Source organism: Argentina silus, assembly GCF_951799395.1.
Source record: "Argentina silus genome assembly, contig: scaffold_107, whole genome shotgun sequence".
Taxonomy (NCBI): domain Eukaryota; kingdom Metazoa; phylum Chordata; class Actinopteri; order Argentiniformes; family Argentinidae; genus Argentina; species Argentina silus.
In genome coordinates this window covers 37,547-64,774 of record NW_028153234.1, presented here as the reverse complement: position 1 = coordinate 64,774, position 27,228 = coordinate 37,547, and the positions used below count along the sequence as shown (strand labels likewise).

General features: G+C 44.5%; 3 protein-coding genes across 3 annotated transcripts in view; 1 reads left to right on the top strand and 2 right to left on the bottom strand.

The window, feature by feature from the left end:
• Window positions 1-323: 323 nt before the first annotated feature.
• LOC310824359 (erythroid membrane-associated protein-like) lies at window positions 324-9,451 on the bottom strand. The gene is made up of 7 exons (XM_083697614.1): window positions 9,338-9,451; window positions 5,310-5,575; window positions 4,836-4,925; window positions 3,565-3,792; window positions 2,012-2,123; window positions 1,239-1,265; window positions 324-931 (listed from the first exon to the last, which is right to left on the bottom strand). The coding sequence occupies exons 2-7, from the start codon at window positions 5,571-5,573 to the stop codon at window positions 378-380; spliced, it is 1,275 nt and encodes a 424-aa protein (XP_083553740.1). The 5' UTR covers window positions 5,574-5,575; window positions 9,338-9,451; the 3' UTR covers window positions 324-377.
• Window positions 9,452-12,496: 3,045 nt separating this feature from the next.
• Window positions 12,497-15,538, bottom strand: LOC310824352 (erythroid membrane-associated protein-like; the record flags this gene model as incomplete). The annotated part of the gene is made up of 6 exons (XM_083697608.1): window positions 12,497-13,032; window positions 13,850-13,927; window positions 14,019-14,102; window positions 14,960-15,049; window positions 15,193-15,276; window positions 15,487-15,538. The coding sequence occupies 6 exons, from the start codon at window positions 15,536-15,538 to the stop codon at window positions 12,497-12,499; spliced, it is 924 nt and encodes a 307-aa protein (XP_083553734.1).
• Window positions 15,539-21,718: 6,180 nt separating this feature from the next.
• syt4 (synaptotagmin IV) overlaps window positions 21,719-27,228 on the top strand; it is a gene marked incomplete at both ends in the record, with an annotated part of 12,183 nt that continues 6,673 nt past the window's right edge. Inside the window, 2 exons of the mRNA XM_083697607.1 lie at window positions 21,719-21,752; window positions 24,990-25,930. Of these exons, the coding sequence (XP_083553733.1) occupies window positions 21,719-21,752; window positions 24,990-25,930 (975 nt within the window). The remainder of the gene's footprint in view (window positions 21,753-24,989; window positions 25,931-27,228) is intronic.

Sequence of the window (27,228 nt, the reverse complement as noted above, 5' to 3'; positions counted from 1 at the left end):
CCTCTCTCTCTCCCCAACCCTCCCTCTCTCTCTCCCTCCCTCTCTGTCTCCCCAAACCTCTCTCTCTCTCTCTCCCCAACCCTCCCTCTCTCCCTCCCTCTCTGTCTCCCCAAACCTCTCCCTCTCTCTCTCCCCAACCCTCCCTCTCTCTCTCTCTCTCTCTCTCTCCCCAACCCTCCCTCCCTCCCTCTCTCTGTCTCCCCAACCCTCTCTCTCTCTCTCTCTCTCTCTCCCCAAACCTCTCCCTCTCTCTCTCCCCAACCCTCCCTCTCTCTCTGTCTCCCCCCAACCCTCCCTCTTTCTCTCTCTCCCCCCAACCCTCTCTCTCTCTCTCTGTCTCCCCAACCCTCTCTCTCTCTCTGAAAACATGATTGTTTTTATTTGAACCAAGGTGAAAACTCAGTCTGTTTGATGACCAGTGGGGCTGAGTTTGCACCATCACTGTTAACACAGGGGCTAAAGTATGGATAGAGTTTCTCAGTGAAGGTGATGCCAGTGAAGGAGCAGATATGAGACCTGTTGTCCACATCATAGAAGGAGACCTGACCCCCCTCATAATCTACAAACACCCCCACCTTCTGGGGCTTCTGACTGAGAGAGAGGAGGACAGGAGGGCTTGCTAGAGCCTTGTACTCCCCATCCCTCAGGCACACAGTCCAGTATCCATTGTCAGGGTTAGCTGTAATATCCCCCTTCCTGTTGATGGACCCTCTAGCCACTCCTAGGTCCCAGTCAGTCTTGTCCTTCACCTGCACCTCATAGTAGAATCTCCCTGAGGAGAAGCCCTCCTTCCCCAAGACACTGACAACAGGATCAAACCTCTTTGGGTTGTCAGGGAGATTCTGTCGTCTGTCTCCATCTCTCACTTGTTTCCCATCTTCAGACAGGATGAGAGCGGGATGTGCTGTATCAGGGTCCAGAGTTACATCCACTGTTGATGAATGGAGGAGAGAGAGAGAGAGAGAGAGAGAGCGAGAGAGAGAGAGAGAGAGAGAGAGCGAGAGAGAGAGAGAGAGAGAGAGAGAGAGAGAGAGAGAGAGCGAGAGAGAGAGAGAGAGAGAGAGAGCGAGAGAGAGAGGGCTTACTAAGCTTGCTGTATGATGCACATTTTTTATCATAGTGAAAACACAGGGGAGGTTGTTTGATACCAATCATCATTCCATTCTATGCATTACAACGAGCCCATCCTCCAATTTCTACCTCCACCAGCCTCCCCTGTGGTATAACACAGTACCTACCTGCACACTTCTGTATTCTCCCCAGATCTGCATGTGGACACAGAGGATACACACATTACAAACAATACACATTGGTACAGTGTGGTGACGAAATCCTACAGAATGGCAGGATTCGGTTAGAGAAACTTCAAACACAGTTTAGTAGCACCAATCTGGTACACCGACCTGTACATGATTTGACTGTAATTGCAAGCTATGTCTCTATCTTTTCTATAATAGGAGACTGGTAACTTTATGTCACTCCACAGTCATGCTGTCATGCTGTTTTGTTGTGATGTTGCAAAACCCATCAGAATCAGAATCAGAATCAGAATCAGAATCAGAATCAGAATCAGAATCAGAATCCTTTTATTTGGCCAAGTATATCTGCACATACAGGAAATTGACTTGGTGAAGATGGCGCTTCCTACGGCTGCCACGGTGTGTTGGTGCGCACTTCTTTGTTTGTTTTTAGTCTTTAATTCTGTTAATTGTGATTCCACTAATTTGTTATTGCTATTTTGTTAATACTTTGCTATTTTGTAAATTTCATGTCAATATTTGCTATTGTTTTTTATGTCCATGCACCAACCTCACCAAGTCAGTTTCCTCTATGTGCAAATATACTTGGCCAAATAAAAAAGAATTCTGATTCTGAAACGACATCACGTCTTTGTTTTATGTGAAAATAGATGACAGCATGTTGAAGAAGCATACAGGCACCTGTGGCTGCCACACAACGCTGACTGAACGTGGGGAAAGTGTCATGTTGTCTTTAAGCTCTCCATGTTTACCTGCAGAAATCAGCCTGTCTTTTTCACTGTCAAATTGGTTGAACAGGTCAGACAATGCTTTCCCAAAATCCCCTGTCATTGGATCACTGTGGACACTGATCTCAGACCAGTCCTAGTGGGTGAGAGAGAGAGAGGGGGGGGGGGGGGGGGGGGGGGGGGCAAAGATCTTGTCACAAAACAATATTGTCATTTGGGGATCATACCTCAACGTATGAGGGAGGTGGCTGTTGACCAACAACTTGAGGTTTAGGTGGTGGAGACAGATGTTGTGACACTTGTGAATCCAGTCTCATGTGAATGTGTATGAGTTGTATGTGAATGTGAATGTGTATGAGTTGTATGTGAATGTGACTGTGTATGTGAATGTGTATGTGAATGTATGTGTGTTACGTTCCACGTAGGTTTGTCTGTTCTGTTTTCCCTCTTTCTTTATAGGGCGACATCACCACTCCCATTTGCTGCACCTGCTGCCAATCCTCCTAATCACCTGCCATCCCAGTCCAACCCCAATCAACTCCCTTCATTTAGTATTTAAGCTGTGTGTTGCATGCCAGTCGCTCTCTTCCTGAGCTCATGCTTTGTTGTACACTTTGATGTATGTATCCCCCACTGACACTTGTTTTCCCCTACCTTGATTGTGTGTGTGTGGGGTAGTTGTTTGTATGGTCCAGGCCCTGGGGCAGGTAAGACAGAGGCCTCTATACTCTCACACGTAGGTGGAACTGTTGTATAGAAACACTAGGAAAGGGGTGGTTGCCAACCATGTACATTTTGATGTCCTTGGTCAGAGTAGTTAGTTAGTCAGAGAGGTATTTTGAGTTTGGATGTTTAGTTAGGATCAGTTAGTAGCCTCTCCTAACCCTCCTAGATGTTTGTTACTTTCTTTTCTTTGGCAACATCCGTGTCCCCTTGGCCTGTGGGCTGCTAGTGTTGTGTGTGTCTGTTGTGTTGTGTGTACACTGCCCGTACACCCCCCCCACACTATTTACAATATACCACTAATTCAGTTCACTCCATCCTGGTCTGGTCTCTTTTATTTCACACCAACGCGCTCAAGATTCCTGCCTTTAGTTAGTCAAATCTGTTACGTACTTCCCTTTACCCTAGACACAACTGAGTCGTAACAATGTGAATGTGAATGTGATTGTGTATGTGACTTTGTATGTGAATGTGTATGTGAATGTGTATGTGACTGTTCAGGCCCCAAGGCATGAATGATGCTATTATGTGGTTTATCAATAAGGTTGCGTACACACCAGTGGAGGCCAGTGAGTGTATAACATCACACACACAACATCACACACACAACACAACAATGCTTGGAATGCTGGTATGTTTCACCAGGTTTAAGTCAGGGGAGGCTAGTGGAGGTAGAAATCGGAGGACAGGCTTATAGTGACACATGGAACGAAATGAGGAGTCGTATCAAACATGCAACGTTGATACCACTCCTCATACCTCATTCCATGCATCAGCCTGTCCTCCGATTTCTACCTCCACCAGCCTCCCCTGGTTTCGATGTGTTGTCGTTGACCAGAGACAGGATCACAGACCTGTAGGAGGTGGAGGTGGTCCTCAATGTGTGAGATCTGGTCATTTCCTATTTTCTCCAGGTCAGCGATTTCCTTTTGTAGGTCTATAATCACTTGTACAGACCACGCCAATGCTGCCGTCTCTTTGTCCTCTATCAACTCAAGGGTTTTCACATAGCCCATCCGTATATGGTGTGTCAGAGCAGTGATGAACTGCAAAATGTTCTCCCTCTCACTGTCTGCATTTTTCTAATGGAGTTGAACAAAAAGTGAAGAGAAGAGAAGAGAGGAGAAGAGAATGAAGGTTTTGTCTGCAATACCCTCCTGAGAAATAAGTGAAACATCCTAACTGAACGTATCTTTGAAGTATGTATCTTATGAAGTATGTATCTTATGAAGTATGTATCTTATGAAGTACAGTTCTCAGGTCAGCAGTTCACTCAAGCGACATACTCCCCACAATGTTCAAAATGAAGAACTGAGCAGTGCTAAACAGTGTCCCGCAGTCAATCAATTATTGAATCAACAACAAACACACACACTGTACTGTGCATACAGTAAACATCTCTCTCATGAGGCGAATCCCCCCTAGCCCTAACCCTAGCCCTAGCCCTAACCCTAGGCCTAACCCTAACCCTAGCCCTAACCCTAACCCTAGCCCTAACCCTAGCCCTAGCCCTAACCCTAGCCCTAGCCCTAACCCTAGCCCTAGCCCTAACCCTAGCCCTAACCCTAACCCTAGCCCTAACCCTAGCCCTAACCCTAGCCCTAGCCCTAACCCTAGCCCTAGCCCTAACCCTAGCCCTAACCCTAACCCTAGCACTAACCCTAGCCCTAACCCTAGCACTAACCCTAGCCCTAACTCTAGCCCTAACCCTAACCCTAACCCTAGCCCTAACCCTAGCCCTAACCCTAACCCTAGCCCTAACTCTAGCCCTAACCCTAACCCTAACCCTAGCCCTAACCCTAGCCCTAACCCTAACCCTAACCCTAGCACTAGCACTAACCCTAGCCCTAACCCTAGCACTAACCCTAGCCCTAACTCTAGCCCTAATCCTAGCCCTAGCCCTAACCCTAACCCTAACCCAATTATTCGATCCCTTTACTTCCATCACAAAGCTGTAAAGACATGCACTTTGGGTCTTGTCGTTTTCTAAGGTAGCCCACCCTCAAAGCACAATTCAACCTGACATAAGGGCTCAATTATGAGGCTTCACCTTGCTGATATGAGTGTGGGCGGAGTGGGGGGGAGAAGGGGGGGGGGGGGGGGGGGAGAGGGGGGGGGGGCTCACCATGCTTAGCTGATATGTGCGCTGAACTTCCTTAATCGTCTCCTGTCGGTCGAGAATCATCTGCAGCACGTCAGCCCTCACTTCCTTGAACTGTGAACAGTGAGGAACATCAATTGTTACAAACATTATTATTACATTATTACACGTATTTAATTCCCATCCATGTATTATTACTCTTATTATTATTACTATTTCCCTGCACTGTTGAGAAAGAGCTCATATTAGGCATTTCATTTTAGGTTTACAACAGTATCCTGTTGTATGATAAAAACACCTGTTGTATGATATTTGATTTGCGTTGATTTGATTTGATTTGATGGTCTTTCTGCCGATTCATTAGATGACGTTGTTGGTACCCTTGACACTATAATGTGCGTAGTACTGTGTGACACTGTAATGAACATTGTATAATGTGACCTTGTTGTTTTATCTTTTATGAAATAATACACAAATCCCCTGTCATCAGTTGTCTACCCATGTCTCTCCACGCTCATCCCCGTTGCAGAGTTGTTCGTCAGTCTTGTGATGTCCGTCTTCAAACAGACCAGTGTGGCCACTTTGACAGCTGTGTCTGTCTGCTCCCATTCCCATCCGGTCCTCCATGTTTTCTTCCTGTTTGATCGGCTGGCCCTCCTCAGTCTTATTTCCCCCCACCAGGGGGCAGCCTAGTAGCACCAGACACAGCAGGCTGACCTTCAGGACTGTAGGCAGCCTCCCTGTCCCGTAACCACGATGCATACCTGCGGAGGAAAACCACACTTACTGTATGTGACCGTCTCCTGCGAGGATGAACATAAAAAGTGGTTTGTTAAACACCTCAAAGGTGTTCATCTGAAAACACGTATCAGTTTCAGCGCCAAAGGTGTAAACAAATACGATGTTTATGACTCCTCGTTCAGCGACACAGAACTAGTGACCCGAGCTGAATAAACCGAACATTGCATCATGTAAATTGCGTATCATCAAAAACTGCTAGTTTGCTAACCACATATTGAACGAGCTTTGATTTAGCTTTGATTTAAGAACTGAGCAGTGCTAAACAGTGTCCCGCAGTCAATCAATTATTGAATCAACAACAAACACACACACTGTACTGTGCATACAGTAAACATCTCACTCATGAGGCGAATCCCCCCTAACCCTAGGCCTAACCCTAGCCCTAACCCTAACCCTAGCCCTAACCCTAACCCTAACCCTAGGCCTAACCCTATCTCTATCCCCCATGCTAACTCATAGGGCACAGTGGCAAGGAAAGATGTACTGGTAGTGTAACACACTCTGACACCCTGCTGTCATCTCATATGGTCTCTCTCTCTCTCTCTCTCTCTCTCTCTCTTCTTCCCCTTGCCTCCATCCCTCTATACCTCTCTCCTTCTCCGCCTGTTCTTTCTCTCTCTTTACCTCCCTCCATCCCTCTATACCTCTAACTCATCGGGCACAGTGGCACTGGTAGTGCAACGAGACGTCAGGGACATGACGTAGTGTGGTGACTAACGGCAAGGGTTGTCAGTGTAAAGCAAGGTGCAGTAATTCACTCAGCAGGCTTTTTGTCACATGGCTATCACCTGGAATGGACAGAAATGGCATACTGTAGGTAACTGTGTTTCACATTGCAGTTCACTTAGTGGTGTTCAATCAATCAGTCAATCAAATGTATTTGTACAGCGCTTTTTGAAAAAAAGACAATTCCTTTGCTGAGTGCTTTACAACAAGAAAAATACGAATAATGTAAACAATAAATATGAGTAAACAATAAATACAATAGATGTTTCAGTCCAATTCAGACAGGGAGCGCAAGTCAAAGCTACAGAAGTCAGTTGACTTCATCAATTATGACACTATGAGTCCCCTTGTGACTTGACCAATTAAAACAGGCCTTACATCCCTTTGGTAAGAAGCAGATAAACCAGATTCCTATCATCACATGATGTCAAAAGAATCACAATCGTCCTTGTAAACCCAAACCATGTCTGCCTACGAATAAACATGGATCAAGAAAGCAAATTATGAACATGTGTTTTTAATCTAATTTTAATCTAATTTTGTCCAATCCAATTATGCTGCTCCCTTTCTTGATTCTGAATTAGCCATCAAACCATCTACACACCTACCATCTACACACCTACCATCTACACACCTACCACCTACACACCTACCATATACACACCTACCATCTACACACCTACCATATACACACCTACCATCTACACACCTACCATCTACACACCTACCATCTACACACCTACCATATACACACCTACCATCTACACACCTACCATATACACACCTACCATCTACACACCTACCATCTACACACCTACCATCTACACACCTACCATCTACACACCTACCATCTACACACCTACCATCTACACACCTACCATATACACACCTACCATCTACACACCTACCATCTACACACCTACCACATACACACCTACCATCTACACACCTACCATATACACACCTACCATCTACACACCTACCACATACACACCTACCATCTACACACCTACCATCTACACACCTACCACATACACACCTACCATCTACACACCTACCACATACACACCTACCATCTACACACCTACCATCTACACACCTACCACATACACACCTACCACATACACACCTACCATCTACACACCTACCATCTACACACCTACCATCTACACACCTACCATCTACACACCTACCACATACACACCTACCACATACACACCTACCATCTACACACCTACCATCTACACACCTACCACATACACACCTACCACATACACACCTACCACATACACACCTACCATCTACACACCTACCATCTACACACCTACCATCTACACACCTACCACATACACACCTACCATCTACACACCTACCATCTACACACCTACCATCTACACACCTACCATATACACATTTACCATCTACACACCTACCATATACACACCTACCATCTACACACCTACCATATACACACCTACCACATACACACCTACCATATACACACCTACCATCTACACACCTACCATTTACACACCTACCATATACACACCTACCACATACACACCTACCACATACACACCTACCATCTACACACCTACCATCTACACACCTACCATCTACACACCTACCATCTACACACCTACCATCTACACACCTACCATATACACACTTACCATCTACACACCTACCATCTACACACCTACCATCTACACACCTACCATATACACACTTACCATCTACACACCTACCATCTACACACCTACCATCTACACACCTGCTGCTCGTCTCCTCACCAACCTTCTGTGTCTGCTCTATCTGCCCAGTCTGCCCTGTCTGCTCTGCCCACCCCCCCTGCCCTGTCTGCTCTTCCTGCCCAGTCTGCTCTACCTGCCCTGTCTGCTCTACCTGCCCTGTCTGCTCTGCCCACCCCCCCTGCCCTGTCTGCTCTCCCTACCCTCCCTGCCCTCCCTGCTCTACCTGCCCTGTCTGCTCTGCCCACCCCCCCTGCCCTGTCTGCTCTTCCTGCCCAGTCTGCTCTACCTGCCCTGTCTGCTCTGCCCACCCCCCCTGCCCTGTCTGCTCTTCCTGCCCAGTCTGCTCTACCTGCCCTGTCTGCTCTGCCCACCCCCCCTGCCCTGTCTGCTCTTCCTGCCCAGTCTGCTCTACCTGCCCTGTCTGCTCTGCCCACCCCCTCTGCCCTGTCTGCTCTGCCTACCCTCCCTGCCCTGTCTGCTCTACCTGCCCTGTCTGCTCTACCTGCCCTGTCTGCTCTGCCTGCCCTGTCTGCTCTTCCTACCCTCCCTGCCCTCCCTGCTCTACCTGCCCTGTCTGCTCTACCTACCCCCCCTGCCCTGTCTGCTCTGCCTACCCTCCCTGCCCTGTCTGCTCTACCTGCCCTGTCTGCTCTGTCTGCCCTGCCCACCTGCGTGCCCAGTTTACCCCATTCCCCATTCACTGCTTGTCCCTTATTAAATACTCTAATATTTTATACCTGTGTTCTGACTCTGTGTGCTGCACATGGGTTCACTAGTTCTGATACTTGACAGAGAGTGTGATTTACAGTAGTGAGATGAATGTGCCTATAATCTTTGTTGAGAGTGATTTTTCAATGTCTGCAACACTTTACTTTCATTTTTGTTTCTTATCCGTCCTGTCAACCTGGTGGTCAGACCTGTTTGTGCTTTGGCTGACTTCTCTGAAGTTTACCGTCATGGAAACCACCTGGAATCCAGTCATCCAATCATCATGTTGTCATTATAAATATCTAAACAGAGGCATGGGAAAGTACGTTCCCTTAAGTTAGGTGTATTTTCAAAATGATAAACATGCAACAAAAAAATTATTAGAATTAATTTTGCCTTTACATTTATTATCTAATCCCCATTTATTCATCTTTATGGTGTTATGAAAAATAAACTTGAACTTGAACTTTCTTTATCATTGTCTAGCTTCTTGTACCAGTCAGTACTGTAATTCACTCCTAATTCATATTTTCTCACCTGTCTGAGTCTGTAGTCTTGTCAGGGTGTCTGAGGAGGTGTGAACAGAGACTGGACACCAGGAGCTGCTGGGTAGAGAAGGTTCCAACGAGGAGGACGACAACAACGAGGGCTTTTATACACCAACCACGTTTACTTTCACTTCTGTAGAGCATCGTTACCGTTGCCCCTCCTACAGTCAGATACTTCTCACCTCCTCCTAATAGGGTCCTCTGTGGCTCAGTTGGTAGAGCATGGTGCTAACAACACCTAGGTCGTGGGTTTGATTCCCGGTGGGACCATTGTCGCCGAGGGTGAGTCTAGTATGGCCTTTCCCCGGCCTAAACACCATTACCAATGTTACCCAGTTAAGCATGGCCGGATTTGCGAGAAAGAGAAAAAGCTGGGTTTACTAACACAGGAAGGTACTAAGAATATAGAAGTACTAATGTTTGATTGTGTGATCTTACTCAGGGATGATTACTGAAGTAGGCTACCATATGTACTAATGTTAATTTTGATGATACATAGTTTTATCACGGCATAAGAAGGGTTAATAGTGTCACCACAACACTGCGAGAAACGGAATGAAGTGGGTCAGGTTGCGGAAATCCCCAACAAAAAGTGCGTCAGGTTGCGCAAATCCCCAACAAAAAGTACCCTTGTGTCCATAATCAAGCATGAGTGTGATAAGAATGTTTAGCAGACACAACAAAAAGTACCCTTGTGCCCATAATGTATTATTATCAAATGTATTATTATATGTCTTGTGACACTGAGAGTTGAGGGACAGAGACACTGTGGGAATTGCATTGAATCGCAAGAGACAATTTCTCAAGTTGAGCACACGAATGCGCGTCTCGTTTATTTTCATAGAAAAAACCACTGACGCGTAAAATGGCGCTGTCCCGTAACCAAACCAGCATGGGGCTCAACGTCATCACACACACAGATTAATTAAAGGGACCACGATCCCGGAACAGTCATACTTACATGCATAACACATTACATTAAACAACTGCCTGAAATAACAGTGTGTAGAACCACACTTAAGAAGAAGGGTGAATTATGTAAGTTACATTCACTACAACACTTCCTAAAAAGAACTTCCCTAAAAGCACTTCATATGACCTTACAAACACACACTATGTTTAACACAAATATTCAAGCACAAACCCACTAAGTGTGTACCTGCACTCTGGTGTTACACGAATAGGAAGCCACATAAGAGGTGTTAGACAAAAAGGAAGTCGCATCGGAGGACTTTTAGCAAGAGTATAAAAAGAGCTCCCCGGAGCAGTACAACGGTCATTCCCCGCTGAGGAGCGTCGAAACCTGGAGGACCGGAGCAGGACGGAGCGTGTTGGAAACTGAATTTCTGGGAGTGGAAACTGGAGCTTTCATACTCTAGCACCCGAGAAGTTCTCCGTGACCGGAGCTCACACTCTGATTGAATTCTGACTGACGGACTCGCCACTGGAGTACAACGGAGGACCTTGGCGGACCTTTCTTTGTACAACAACGGCTCCTTTCCACGGCCGTGGCGGAAAGAGGAACCGGCTACGCTCGACGGAGTGAAACTGGGACTTCTCTAAATTTCACAGGCAGAATAGGGACAGACTGATAGGGTTTTTTCAAATTATTTTCAAATTTTTATCGTTTTTGAATGTTATCATTTTAACATTTTAATCACTCTGCCTGTAACCCATTTTTATGATAACTCAGCTATGCTGCAATGCTTTAGAGCAAATAGAGGTTCTCAGACCAGTCATTAAGATGTCACTTCTTCTCTCCAACTCAAGTGTGAAGGAGAGAGGAGGGGAAGGAGGGGGAGATGATAGGAGGATGAAGGAGAAGGGGAGGAGGAGCGGGGAAAGGAGGAGGAAGGGGAGGAGAAGCAGGAGGAGGAAGGGGATGAGAGGAGTTGAAGGAGGGTTGGAGGATAAGAGCAAGTAGAAGGCAGGAGGTCATTCAGGACAGAGGGTTCAAGTGTGTAGAATACTGTAGCATTCAGGCCTTTAACCCATTGTGGAAATGCTTGTGAGAAGAGAAAGATGCAGCAAGGACTAAGTGAGGGTTTTGGCTGGTAGCCTACCGCTCATTGCCATTTAGTCTCACACAGCCTACAAGATGTATTGTTCTACTGCTCTTTTTTGTAAATTTGTAAATTTGTTATTGCTATTTTGTTAATACTTTGCTATTTTGTACATTTCTTGTCAATATTTGCTATTTGATTTTTATGTCCCATGCACCAACCTCACCAAGTCAATTTCCTGTATGTGCAAATATACTTGGCCAAATAAAAGAATTCTGATTCTGATTCACATTTCATCTCTCAGTCAGAAAGATCAAGAGATAAGACAGACTAGGTGCCACAGTGGGCCAAGGAGGGAATAAAGTAAATACAGTCGTCATATATAGATTCTGATATGGATTGAGTCATGGATGTTTAAAATAAAGAGTATCTTCATTAGTTTATTTGCCCACAAAGGAAATAGACATCTTCAGCCCTCCCCCACTCCCTCCCTCCTTCACAGGATACATCAAACCACAGCCAGCAGTTCACTTCTATCTGGGCTGGTGGTCTAGTAGTGTGTGTACGTGTGTGTGTGTGTGTGTGTGTGTGTGTGTGTGTGTGTGTGTGTGTGTGTGCGTGTGTGTCTGTGTCTGTGTGTGCACATGCAATGTAATGCTTTCTGTACATATAAAGCTACGTACCGCCTACAGAATTGAGTGTGTGTCTGTGTTTTATCTACAAGTTCTATCTATGAATTTTTGTTGGCTATGAGCATCATGTACTGAGTGTTATCTTTCATCAACAAAGAGATTCAGCAAACCACTTTAGCAATAACATCTTTATTCAACCAAATTTACATTAAAATCTTATCCTGTATTCAATGATAATAAACATATAAGCAATCAAGTACGTTACATTCAATGAGAGGGGATCAGATATCAGACATTTGCATTGAAGCATCTCATCTCACATCTTTTTAGTTTTGTGTGAAAATGCATGACCATCACAATATGTTCTATACTGTTTCTGTGAATCACTTAAACAGGTTTTCTCTCCATCATATCAAGAAAAAAAAAGTAAAAGTAAAAAAGTAAAAAAGTAAAAGAACGAAAAATGAAAATCCGAAAAACATGAAATCCCACAAAGATTCTAACTCAGTCTGTTTAATTGACAGGAGTGATGACCAGAGGGGCTGAGTTCATACCACCATCATTAAGGTTAGGGCTGAAGTATGGATAGAGTTTCTCAGTGAAGGTGATGCCAGTGAAGGAGTAGATATGAGACCTGTTGTCCACATCATAAAAGGAGACCTGACCCCCCTCATAATCTACAAACACCCCCACCTTCTGGGGCTTCTGACTGAGAGAGAGGAGGACAGAAGGGCCAGCTAGAGCCTTGTACTTCCCATCAATCAGCCACACAGTCCAGTATCCATTGTCAGGGGTAAGTGTAATATTCCCCTTCCTGTTGATGGACTCTCTAACCACTCCTAATGTCCAGCCAGTCTTGTCCTTCACCTGCACCTCATAGTAGAATCTCCCTGAGGAGAAGCCCTCCTTCCCCAAGACACTGACAACAGGATCAAACCTCTTTGGGTTGTCAGGGAGATTCTGTCGTTTGTCTCCATGTCTCACTTGTTTCCCATCTTCAGACAGGATAAGCGAAGGATGTGCTGTATCAGGGTCCAGAGTGATGTCCACTGTGGAGGACATATACATAGTTTATACTGGGCCTTTACAATGCTGTTGTATCAATGATGTCTCGTGTGACGACCCCAGGTCTAGGTAGATTTGATTGCACTGACTAGACACTCCATAACTGACTACACACCCCATAGCCCCAGAGGGCAGTGTTGCTCAGACATACTGTCAGGTGGACTTCCTGCCTGAAGGATCTCTCTCTGTCTTGAAGACCAACAAGGAGAGCAACATGGACATGGATGGACTAGAAATGTGCGACACAAGTCCCCTCAATAGTTTCATATATGTACTTTACCACCTTCAATTGTATAGTACCAGTAAAAAGTTTGGACACACCTTGCCAAGAGTGTGCAAAGCTGTCATCAAAGCAAAAGGTGGCTACTTTGAAGAATCTAAAATATAAACCATATTCTGGTTTGTTTAACACTTTTTTGTTTACTACATAATTCCATACGTGTTCCTTCATAGTTTTGATGTCTTCAATATTAATCTACAATGTAGAAAATAATAGAAAAAATAAAGAAAAACCATTGAATGAGAAGGTGTGTCCAAACTTTTGACTGGTACTGTATATCAACTCCGAACAAACAACAACACTGGAACTGTTGGACTCAAAGAGGACCAACACTACAGGCCCGGTTGACTTTCCTCGTCCCATATCTAATTGATCTAATCTAATCCTCCATCAACTGACTTAATTATTATAAGACTTGAATGGCAGAAAGGATCGCAGCCCTGTCTCTTGTCACTACCCAGTGATGCCCAATAGGGGGCAGGGTAGTAGGGGGTAGGGCGGTGTCACAGAAGAAGGCTCACCTGATGACTGTCGGTTACGTGTCCATACGAGATGTACAGCCAGTTCCTTCTTCAGCTCTTCATTTTGTTTCTTTGCCTCTGTAACAGAAAACAGAGGTATAGACATGTCATGTTTGTACACTTACTGGTGATAGGCTGTGGAAATTTGTAGCCTATTTTTGCAGCTCACCCGAAAGTTCTCTCTCCAGAGCAGTCTTTCTCTCAGAGAGTTCCCTGGATTTGTTCTGTTCCTCCACAAGACTCGTTTTCACGTCTGTTTGGGAGAGACAAGGAAAGAGCACATAGGATCTAACACATTCAAGCAGTTAGTATGTTATTTGTCTATGAATAGACTACTTGTTTCTTGATAGGCTAAGTTGGACTCTAACTTTATCTCTCAACATGTACCACTGTGTGTACCGACATGTCACACTGCCTACAGAGTTACAGCCTTCTTTCCTGTGTGTCCAACACAAATCACTTCGTCAGACATCAAAATGATTGGAAACACAGTGGGCAACATCCTACCATCCGATCTTTCCTTGTAATCAGAGCACTTTGCATTACACTCTGTGATCTGCCTCTTTAGCTCTGAAAGGAGAAAACTAAATCATCTTGTACAGTATGATCCAATTTGATATACCGTGTTAAAAAATTATATTTTCATTGACATCTGTCTGACACGTTGCATTTTAATTTTTCTGTCTGTTTAAGACGATTGTGGAGCTCTGAGTTGAAGATCAAAGACAAACATATTTGTTAATATCATTCATAGTTCAAAGAAAAAATATTGATGTGAGTCATCTTGGGCAGAACACTATATTTTAGTTATTTAGACACAATAAATTCAACTTGTAATATCTAAGTATTGCTTTTTGTCAAAATGTGAAAAACTCACCTTCAATTGATACTTTACTTATTATGGTCCCCATTTCTGTCATTACAGGAATGATCTGCACAACTAAAAGGACCAACGTTAATTGTTGAAAGGTGAAAAAACGGACGTAAATATATATATATAATTTTTTATCATGACTTGGCAGGTGCTACTGTCAAATTCAAAAAGAGAGAGAAATCATCGTCAGTTTTAAAGGGAACACTTAAATACCCTCTTTGGGCTGATGCACTCACTCTGCTCAGCGTTGCTGTTCTCTTTCTCCATCAGTTGTGAAACCTTATTCTCCAGTTTCCTGATCTTCTCATTTAACTGCCCCAGAGCCTCTGAGATACCACAACAGGAGGAGGAAATGACAATCACAATGTCTAGTTAAGTCAAACTTATAGAGGTATTACATGAAAATAATATGTGTGTGTGTGTGTGTGTGAGAGAGAAAGAGAGAGAGAGAGAGATCATTGGAAATTACCAGTGATCTTGGTAAGATCTGTCTCAGTGGCAAGCTTCCGGTCTCCCTTCTTCATCTCGATCAATGCTGCAAGGATCCTTAGAACTGAAAGAAAGGACAGAGCATCTCCAGAAATGCCTTCTAACCTGCTGTCTCTAATGGCAGTTGAAACTGAAACTTGCCTTCTTAACCCTAACCCTAACCCTAACCCTAACCCTTCTAACCTGCTGTCTCCAATGGCAGCTGAAACTGAAATTTGCCTTCCCGTGTTTTTGTTGTGAATGAGGTCATCTCTCCTCTACTCCCCCTACTTACTCAGAGTGTAGTCGCCCTCCTGGTCCTTCAAGCTGTCAATCATGCCCTCCATCTTGACTTTCAGCTCTGAGGGAGAGAGAGAGAGCAATATGTGAACACTGGATATTGCAGTGCTTTGTAAAGCATGTCAAATAACATTAGAGGGAGTTCAAAGTTAAACATGCATACGAAATGACTGATTCCAAAAATATATGAAGAAAACAATGAATAGTCTTAATCTCAATAATAATAATAATAATAATAATAATAATAATAATAATAAAAACTTGTTTTCATGTATAATGTTTCAATTATACTATACAAAAAAGTTGGGTAAGAAAAAAAAATTGTCCAGTGAAATCTGTTCACAATGCAGAGATTCTTGCATTTGGGGAGCATTTCAATGCCTGGTGTAAATGCAAGGTCCCGAGCTTTGATCTGATCGTAATCTCATCATATGGGATTAGATTTGATAATACCAGGTGTAGACATTGCACCTAGAAATCCAGTCTTTCAACTCCTTTGTAAAACTAACACAGCAGATCATTGATGTTGTGATCAGGAATGTTACTAAAGAGTCAAAAATCAAAAGGATACTACATTTTTGTGCCCTGGTTTGAGATTCCACCAGCCATGGTCTTCAAAGCAGACGCCTTTATCCAAAGCAACTTACAACAAATACATTTGTTTAAGTAAGTGAATCATCCATCCATCAGTCATCATAAGATAAAGCAATCAATGCTCAGACCAGGGACCATTGGCAGGCACCAAAAGGAACTTGCACCAAAGGAACTCCTTCTGTAAAATACAAATCATGAAAAACATAGAAAGAACGTATGAGTAATTGCAGTCACTTGTTGTTGTTTATTATTTTATTTTTTTACCAAGGATATGCATTACAGTAAACAAGCTTGAAGGGAGTATACTGTATCTGTGCTTACCTCTATATTTACACCTGTATTGATGGTCACATCTTCAGTCACATTCACCTCCAGGGCGAAAACACATAACGTAGCTCAGTAACACATAACGTAGCTGAGTAACACATAACGTAACGTAGCTCTGTAACACATAACGTAGCTCAGTAACACATAACGTAGCTGAGTAACACATAACGTAGCTCAGTAACACATAACGTAGCTGAGTAACACATAACGTAGCTGAGTAACACATAACGTAGCTGAGTAACACATAACGTAGCTCAGTAACACATAACGTAGCTCAGTAACACATAACGTAGCTGAGTAACACGTAACGTAGCTCAGTAACACGTAACGTAGCTCAGTAACACATAACGTAGCTCAGTAACACATAACGTAGCTGAGTAACTCACATACAGGCCTACTCTTTCCACTGCATCCTTCTGTAATGTTGGCATAATGTAAATATCACATCTTAACAGTCCCTCCTAAAGACCTCTTCACCCCCACTACCCCCCTGTACTAACCCTAACCCTAGAGACCTCTTCACCCCCACTACCCCCCTGTACTAACCCTAACCCTAGAGACCTCTTCACCCCCACTACCCCCCTGTATTAACCCTAACCCTAGAGACCTCTTCACCCCCACTACCCCCCCTGTACTAACCCTAACCCTAACCCTAGAGACCTCTTCACCCCCACTACCCCCCTGTACTAACCCTAACCCCAACCCTAGAGACCTCTTCACCCCCACTACCCCCCCTGTACTAACCCTAACCCTAACCCTAGAGACCTCTTCACCCCCACTACCCCCCTGTACTAACCCTAACCCCAACCCTTGAGACCTCTTCACCCCCACTACCCCCCTGTACTAACCCTAACCACAACCCTTGAGACCTCTTCACCCCCACTACCCCCCTGTACTAACCCTAACCCCAACCCTTGAGACCTCTTCAGCCCCACTACCCCCCCTTGTACAAGTTCTCTCCTGTTCATAATTATTATTATTTATTTATTTTTAAAAAGGCTTCTGGCATTACGACTGCCTATGGCCCCTGGTGTGAGCATTGATTACTTTATCTTATGATGACTGTTGGATAGATTATTCACTTACTTAAACAAATGTATTTGTTGCAAGTCGCTTTGGATAAAGGCGTCTGCTAAATTCCATAAATGTAAATGTAAACTATCAATATTACAGGCATAATTAATTGTACTATAAATTGGCAATGAGATGGAAAAAAACAGACATGTAATATATTAATGTTGCTTTTAGAAAGGGTTGCATAAGGAGTAACACTTTAGATGAGGTGATGATCACACACACACACACACACACTCACTCAGACTCATACACACATACACACACACACACACACACACACACACACACACACACACACACACACACACACACACACACGCACACACGCACACACAACCTTCTGGTTATTTGTAAAGGTGTTTATAAATCAGCATTCAATACAGTGATACAAGTTCTGGTTCTGGTCCACTTCTTACTTTGTACTCCTCCAGGTCTATGGTGGTAATATCCCTCTTTGCACGAACCAACACTTCTTGTGACTCCTCTGTGCCATCAGGAAACACTATAAACCAAAGCAAAATGGACACGTTTTAAGTGAAGACATTTTATCTGTGTCAGACAAACCAGCCCTGAATGTCTAGAGGAAGAAATAACCTTACCATGTCTTCCAAGACCAATCATAAAAAGTACAAAGAGAAAACTGACAAAGAAGTGTCCTTTCATCCCAGCCATCGTGTTGTCTGACCGCTGTCCGGCTGCACGCGCCCTGTCTGTCCGACAGCCTTTTATAACCGTACGACCTCTCCCAGTTCATATGCCTCTCCCAGTTCATATGCCTCTCCCAGTTCATATGCCTCTCCCAGTTCATATGCCTCTCCCAGTTCATATGCCTCTCCCAGTTCATATGCCTCTCCTAGTTCATATGTCTCTCCCAGTTCATATGCCTCTCCCAGTTCATATGTCTCTCCCAGTTCATATGCCTCTCCCAGTTCATATGCCTCTCCCAGTTCATATGTCTCAATCAGCCCAACTGTTGTTATTTACACAATAAGTATGAAGAGAGATAAGCAGCAGAGCTATTGCTAAATCTAATGTAATCATTGATGTTATATATATCCTGTACATACTTATTTGGAGAGCAACGCAAAAAAAGGGGCTTTGGACAAAGTCCTAATAAATAATACAGGCTGTATTGCACAACCGTTGCCTCAGTTCAGTTAGGAACACACACGTCTTAGTTTAATCATTGATTGAATAAATAAAATATAAATGGTTATACAATTAGGCCTCATGTATTTAGATGGCTCCGCTCTTTTGAGAGCTGGAGTTAGAAATGACCACAACACATACATGTATATTACTGCTAAAACTAACAGAAGGCCTTCCTAAAGAGGACGTTTTTTAGGCTGTTTTTAAAAGAGCTTTCCCGGATTACATTCCATACGCTCCGAATTAGAAACGTATGGGGGAAATACTCAATTAATATTCATTCAAAACAAACATTTGATTGCCCAGACATTCGAGAGAGCCAAATCAAGTCAAGCCAAAATGTATTGTTCAAACACGCAGGCTATTGCACATAGCACACATAAGCCTGTTATAACAACGACTCAAACCTGGCCTTAGTGCGAGTGAATTTAATGAGTATTTGTTCTTATTTTATTTCAGCGTATCGCACAGCTGCGAATGGTAGCTCCGAATTAGAAACGTATGGGGGAAATACTGTGGGAGATGCTTGATGCAAAGTCAAGCCAATGGCTATGCGCCATCCGTTTTCAACACTCTTTCTATTGGTCTAATGAAGGCCAGGTTTGACGCGTTGGTTGAAGCATCTGGACACAGAGATTGGTCAACACCTCTCAGTGTCTTTTTAAAACTGCGACACAACACCTGTTTCTATTAAGGAAACTTAAGAGATTCAGTGTAAGCGAGGAAACACTCCCAGTTGTCTACAAATCAGTCACTGAGAGTGGAATCTGAGTAAAGTGGCCTATTTGCCTTTGAAGTGCATTCACTCGCCTGGTCTCCTCCCTGCACCACATCCTACAACCTCACAAACAGGGTTGCAGGGTTGGACTGACTGCTGATTAACCACCTCCTTACTGCTCTGAGCATCAATGGCAAAATACAACTTCTCCCACAATTATATCATGGTTATAAAGCAAGCTTCTGTCCAGCTCCAAGTTCTGTTTGTCTTTGAGTTATGATGATGCCCAGATGATGATGATGATGTTCAAGGTCCCATTGGCAAGGAATCAAACAATCTTTAATCCCTAGTACAATATCTATTTTAAACTCATCAAACAAAGGGGAGGACACTGAGGGCAGGTATTAAGTGGCATTCAACTGCCTGGACTATGCCCATAGTAGTTTAAATCAACCCTGCACTTTACAATGTACATTTGTAATTATGTTGCTGTATTTTGTGTGGGGTGTTTTGATGTTGTGATGTAATCATGTTATGTAATTCTAAAGAATATGATTCGTTTTATTCATTCGATTAACTTGTGTTAACAATAGTTTACATAAACACCATTTCACAACGTTATTTTCTGAAAAACCATAAGCCTGAACTATTTACTATCAATCACTACTATAGGTCAGATTAAACCTGAGGTGAACCAATCACAAAAGGGAGAATGGCAGAAGACTTTAGCAGTTGTATTTACATTGTCATTGTGACACCTACTGCTGGAATTTTACTGTCATTAATAATAATCATATTTTCCACAGCAAAAAGGCATCAAATGTTGAGCAAAGTTGTGTCCAAAGTGCAGACACACACACCCACTCACACACAAGCTAGGTCATATCTGAACAAACTGCACTTTAGAGGCCCTTTAGATTCCCCAAATGCATGTTTCCACTGTGTTGAGTTCATGTTTTTGTGGTGTTGATGTTTTGATTTGTGTTAATGTGTTTATATTATGTTAATGTTTTGTGTTAATGTTTTTGTGTTGTGTTAATGTTTTGTGTTGTGTTAATGTTTTGTGTTGTGTTACTGTTTTTGTGTTGTGTGCATGTTCTAGTGCTGTTTGAATGTTCTTGTGTGTTAATGTTGTTGTCTTGTGTTAATGTTCTTGTTTTGCACCTCTGGGACACCATTATATGATCACCATGGAAACAACACTCAAGCTAAACATGTTAAGTACAAAAAAATAGCAACGAAACTTCCTTAGTGTATCCTCTCAAAAAAGTAAACACAAAAAAGAACCCTCTTGTTCTCTTGTTTCAACAGCAGGGGTCAGTATACCTCCACCAGACTCTAAACCACTTCCAGTTTCTCTGATTCCAGAGCCAGCAGCCTTGGGTAGCAGACTGGTGGTACTGGCTGATACAGTGAATGCTGGTGGTACCTTAACCAGGGAATAGGCTCCTAACGCATGTCCTCCAAACGAAGTCCTTTCCTCAATTGTAGAAACAGACAAAGGTTTACAAGGTCTGATTGGTTGTAAGAGGGGGGTCAGTGTCACCTGTTAGTGTTCCCTACAGGGGAGGAGAGGCTCATAAGGTCTGTCTCATCTCAGAGAGGCTCATAGGGTCGTAACCTATTGAGATATGAGGGGGGCTATAGTGTAACCAATGGGTCTGAAAACTCTGAAACACACACACACGCACACGCACGCACGCACACAGAAAGACAGACAGACAGACAGACAGACAGACACGCACGCACGCACGCACACACAGACAGACAGACAGACAGACAGACAGACAGACAGACAGACAGACAGACACACACACACACACACACACACACACAGGTCTGAATGCTCCTTTCATCAGTAAACGGTCAGTCACATTGACGGGCTTGTGCCGTTTCACCGAGGCAGTCTTCGTCACAACTGCGTCAGCAGCGGTGAACTCAGCGCGAGCGGAGAGGAGGCTGGGATCGAGAAGGGTGAGGGAGGGGTTGAGGAGTGAGAGTGAGAGTGAGAGAGAGAGAAAGAGAGGGAGGGGGAGAGGGGGAGGGAGGGAGAGGGAGAGGGGTGGTGCCGCCCCAGAGACGCTCATAGCGCAGAGAGTAACAACACGAGCAGGGTGCGAAACGCGCTGAGAAGAGAAAAGAACACTTCTGAAAAGAACACTGCGTTTGAATAATTGAAAAGAAAACAAAAACCTATTCATAATTTAACATTATCAAAAACAAGCTATTCGCTGTCGCGGAGATACCTTGATACGGGGAGGCTGATTTCGTCGTGAGCGGGTGGAGTGCGAGCGCTGGAATAAGCTGAAGCATCGCGAAACCGTTTCAGCACCTTGGACAGAGCGCGCTAGGGAGCGGAAACATGGCACCGATGGTGGCGGAAGAAACGCAGTTCGGTAAGTAAGAGTAAGGAGCAGGCTTGTGTGAGTGGGAGGTCGAGATAGTACGAGCAAAGCACCTGTTTTATTGTTGTTTTTTTGTCGGTAGTATCCAGCAGGTAGAGGCTCGGGAGCTGCCCAGCCACCCGTCGGCGCGTCCATCTGTCCGTTCCCGCTATTGGCTATTGTGAATTGGCCACACACACACACACACACACACACACACACACACACACACACACACACACACACACACACACACACACACACACACACACACACACACACATCCCCATATTGCCGTATGTCAATATAGCGCAGACTCGTTGGTACTGTATTGTTACTTCATTGTGCGAGCCCGCTGATTTTAATCATAGCCTGTGCTTCGAGGTGGCACATTCCATTCGAACCAACAAGTCGTGTGGTTTCTGCTTTCGCTACCCCGCCACCTCCTTATGCGACGTTTTGCCTTGCTAATATAGCTAGATAATACGACCGCACAAATCGTATTATTTGGTCTGCGGAAACCAGAAACGATCCCCCAGAACGTAATCATTTGGAGACATGTATGACTAGTATGAATCTTGACCTCCATACTTAAACTGTTAGCTGATAGCATGACATAACTGAGATCTGAGTCGCTCTCGCATGGATCCCTGCTGTGTGTGTGTGTGTGTATGTGTGTGTGTGTGTGTGTGTGTGTGTGTGTGTGTGTGTGTGTGTGTGTGTGTGTGTGTGTGTGTGTGTGTGTGTGCGTGCGTGCGTGCGTGTGTGTGTGTGTGTGGGTGGGTGTGGGTGTGTGTCTGAGTGCAGTTCCAATGGGCACCCCTTCACAGACAGATAAAGCGCCCCTTCACTGTAGGAAATTTCCAGCATCATCACCAGAGGACTATATTTTCACTGCGGGAGAATGAGGGCGTATGTGTGACTGAGTGTGTGTGTGTGTGTGTGTGTGTGTGTGTGGGGGGGGGGGGGGGCATCAACTATGATGATAATTTGGGATGTGTATATATAGATACACACATATATATATATATATATATATATATAGGCTAGTACTATGACAGCCGACTAGCAAGCTTTTTCGCTTGTCTTTGTTCATATCATTGATACATTGTTCATATCATGTCCTCTACGGCTCCATATTACTATATATATCAGCATCAGAACACCGTTCCCTTCATATATAATAATATGGATATATATCTATATCATATACCCTCACATCCCATAATACTAACCATATTACACCTCCCCTCCATGCTGTCCTGTAAACACACGTTTTTATCTCGGTTTTGTGGCAACAAACACATCTGGTAAAAGAACCTGGTGTCACAGTAGCCTATATCTATCAAATACAAACAAAAATAAAACCTCATCCAACCTTATTGATATAGCACATTTCCTCATCCAACCTGATTGATATAGCACATTTCCTCATCCAACCTGATTGATATAGCACATTTCCTCATCCAACCTGATTGATATAGCACATTTCCTCATCCAACCTGATTGATATAGCACATTTCCTCATCCAACCTTATTGATATAGCACATTTCCTCATCCAACCTTATTGATATAGCACATTTCCTCATCCAACCTTATTGATATAGCACATTTCCGTACATCAATGCAACGCGCTTCACAAAAACCTTGGCCTGGAAGAGTCTATGATATTGACAAGAGGGATCCATGAAGACATGATGTCATTATGTGTGTGTGTTGGCCTTGATCAGATCAGCCTGTGATCAGAGTGAGTCATTAGAGATGATGCTGTTGTTGTGGTCATCGGTCTGAGTCAGACAGGAGTGTGTCAGTCCGTCTGTCAGAAGGACTTGGTTTATTTATTTATTTTAAAAGATATTTTTGGGGCATTTCTGCTTTATTGGAGTGAGACAGTAGAGACTGACAGGAAGGACGGGTGAGAGAGAGGAGGGGATGACATGCAGGAAGGACGGGTGAGAGAGAGGAGGGGATGACATGCAGGAAGGATGGGTGAGAGAGAGGAGGGATGACATGCAGGAAGGACGGGTGAGAGAGAGGAGGGGATGACATGCAGGAAGGATGGGTGAGAGAGAGGAGGGGATGACATGCAGGAAGGACGGGTGAGAGAGAGGAGGGGATGACATGCAGGAAGGACGGGTGAGAGAGAGGAGGGGATGACATGCAGGAAGGACGGGTGAGAGAGAGGAGGGGATGACATGCAGGAAGGATGGGTGAGAGAGAGGAGGGGATGACATGCAGGAAGGACGGGTGAGAGAGAGGAGGGGTGACATGCAGGAAGGATGGGTGAGAGAGAGGAGGGGATGACATGCAGGAAGGATGGGTGAGAGAGAGGAGGGATGACATGCAGGAAGGACGGGTGAGAGAGAGGAGGGATGACATGCAGGAAGGATGGGTGAGAGAGACAGGGGATGACATGCAGGATATGTCGATGGCCAGAATCGAACCAGGGACCCTGCGATAATATGGTTTTGGTTTCTGACGCAGCAGCAACAGCAGCAGCACCACCACCAGGGGAGGCTGGTGGAGGTAGAAATCGGAGGACAGGCTCATTGTAATGCACGAAATGGAATCATGAGTGTTATGACCCACACGTGCATTACAATGAGCCCGTCCTCCGATTTCTACTTCGACCAGCCTCCCCTGAGCAGCGTGTCAGTTCAAAATCACAGGCCAGACCGAATCATTTAAAAACTCTGTGATTGTTGGCCTGAGTCAGCCTACAGGTACAGACAGGCGGGGTGTGGTGCACACAGCAGCCTGACCGTAGACCCCTGAAACGCAGTCCAGGGAATACAACAACATCAGAGGAACGCTTCTGACTGGACGGAGGAGATGACACAAACCCAGAATAAAGAGAGAGATTAAAAAGAGAATGTAATCAGGCCATTTCCAGAACAAACAAACGAAATAAGATACACAGGTAAATCACAGAGGATTAGTGTGTTCGGGAATGTCCATGATGTTTTCCTCAGGATGAAAATACATTTTATTCATTCATTTATCAAACATGTTATTTATTCTCATATACAATGGCAACGACTAGAGCCAATCTCTTTCACACACACACACACACTCACACACACACACACACACACACACACACACACACACACACACACACACACACACACACACACACACACACACACACACACACACACACACACACACACACAGGTACTGGTAAACAGAACAGATATGATGATTTATTCATGTGTTATTTCTTATTTCTCCCTCTCTCACTGTAGCGGAGGTGCCGGTGAGTGTTGCCGTGGTGAGTGTGTTCGGCCTGGTCTTCAGCGTCTCCATCTTTGCCTGGATCTGCTGTCAGAGGAAGAACACCAAGACCCAGAAGACACCGCCCTACAAGTTTGTGCACATGCTCAAAGGTGTCGACATCTACCCCGAGAGCCTCAGCGGCAAGAAGAAGTTTGCCGCCGCCGCCACCGACGTCAAGACAGATGTGAACGGGAACTGCAACGCCAACATCAGTGGTGGTAAAACCACCCCCAGTCCAACAGGGGGCAGACCTTCCCTCCATCTGGACCTGGAGAAACGAGACCTGAACGGGAACTTCACCAAACCACCCCACTCCAACTCCAGCTCTGGCTCCGGCTCCAGCTCCCAGACCAAGATCCGCAGCTCCCCCGACCTGGACCTGCCCTCCCCCCACCCAGGCTTCACCCAGCAGGGGGGGAAGGACCTGGCCCTCACCCTGGCCTCCCCATCCAGCACCCTCTCCAGCCAGGCCCCCACCCCGGCGGTGGACAAGCCCCAGGAGAGGGAATGTGACGGCAGGCTGGGGACCCTCTTCTTCTCCCTGGAGTACAACTCAGAGAAGAAGGCCTTCGTGGTTCACATCAAGGAGGCTCACGGCCTGACGCCCACCGACGAGCAGTCGTTGACTTCCGACCCCTACATCAAGCTGACCCTGCTGCCTGAGAAGAAACACCGTGTCAAGACCCGTGTACTGAGGAAGACTCTGGACCCGGCCTTCGACGAGACGTTCAGCTTCTACGGCATCTCCATGGCCAGGGTGTCAGAGCTGTCACTCCACTTCATGGTGCTGAGCTTCGACAGGTTCTCCCGCGACGAGGTCATCGGGGAGACCCTCGTGCCATTGGCCGGGATCGACCTGTCCGAGGGGCGTGTCCTCATGAGCCGTGAGATCATCAAGAGGAACGTCAGGGTAAGAGAGGCTCCCCCCTCTTTGTTCTTCTTCTTCATCATCATCATCATCCTCACCATCATCATTATCATCATCATCATTATCATCATCATCATCATTATCATCATTATTATTATTATTATTAGCACCATCATCATCATCATCATCATCGTCATCACCATCTCCCTAACTCTCAGCTTCTATGCTCTTCTTTCAACCAGGGCATACAGGAAACTGTTAGAGGGTAATATGAAAAGCTGTGTTCTAATGAGGACGGCGTGTTCCAATGAGGACAGCTCAGTCACAGTGGGGGGAGTCATCACAGTGATACGATAACACATTCCATGTATTAACACAGTCTCCTGTAGTTAGGATTCAACAGTAAGAGCAGGCCTACTGGGAAATGGCCCGCAGTCCATTAGTGCTATAGTGGTAACGGTGGCATTACCAGTCCATTAGTGCTATAGTGGTAACGGTGGCATTACCAGTCCATTAGTGCTATAGTGGTAACGGTTGCATTACCAGTCCATTAGTGCTATAGTGGTAACGGTTGCATTACCAGTCCATTAGTGCTATAGTGGTAACTGGTAAGGCGGCATCGTTATAGATCTCTGCTGATATCCCAGCTTCAGTTGGACTGGGATGGGCTGTGGCTGACTGCAGTGGGATACAGACAACAGACAGAAGTAGTATTACTATAGTAGAGATATTAGTACTGTAGTAGAGATATTAGTACTATAGTAGAGATAGTAGTACTATAGTAGAGATAGTAGTACTATAGTAGAGATATTAGTACTGTAGTAGAGATATTAGTACTATAGTAGAGATAGTAGTACTATAGTAGAGATAGTAGTACTATAGTAGAGATATTAGTACTGTAGTAGAGATATTAGTACTATAGTAGAGATATTAGTACTATAGTAGAGATATTAGTACTGTAGTAGAGATATTAGTACTATAGTAGAGATAGTAGTACTATAGTAGAGATAGTAGTACTATAGTAGAGATATTAGTACTGTAGTAGAGATATTAGTACTATAGTAGAGATATTAGTACTGTAGTAGAGATATTAGTACTATAGTAGAGATAGTAGTACTATAGTAGAGATATTAGTACTGTAGTAGAGATATTAGTACTATAGTAGAGATAGTAGTACTATAGTAGAGATATTAGTACTATAGTAGAGATATTAGTACTGTAGTAGAGATATTAGTACTATAGTAGAGATAGTAGTACGATAGTAGAGATATTAGTACTATAGTAGAGATAGTAGTACTATAGTAGAGATAGTAGTACTGTAGTAGAGATAGTAGTACTAT

Excerpts from the sequence above, each read along its gene's own strand:
- LOC310824359 (XM_083697614.1), bottom strand. The coding sequence starts at position 5,573 with ATGCATCGTGGTTACGGGACAGGGAGGCTGCCTACAGTCCTGAAGGTC. Across the intron at positions 4,926-5,309 it reads ATGAGCGTGGAGAGACATGG|TTCAAGGAAGTGAGGGCTGA; the intron begins GTAGACAACTGA and ends CACTGTTCACAG. Across the intron at positions 932-1,238 it reads GAGAATACAGAAGTGTGCAG|TGGATGTAACTCTGGACCCT; the intron begins GTAGGTACTGTG and ends ATTCATCAACAG.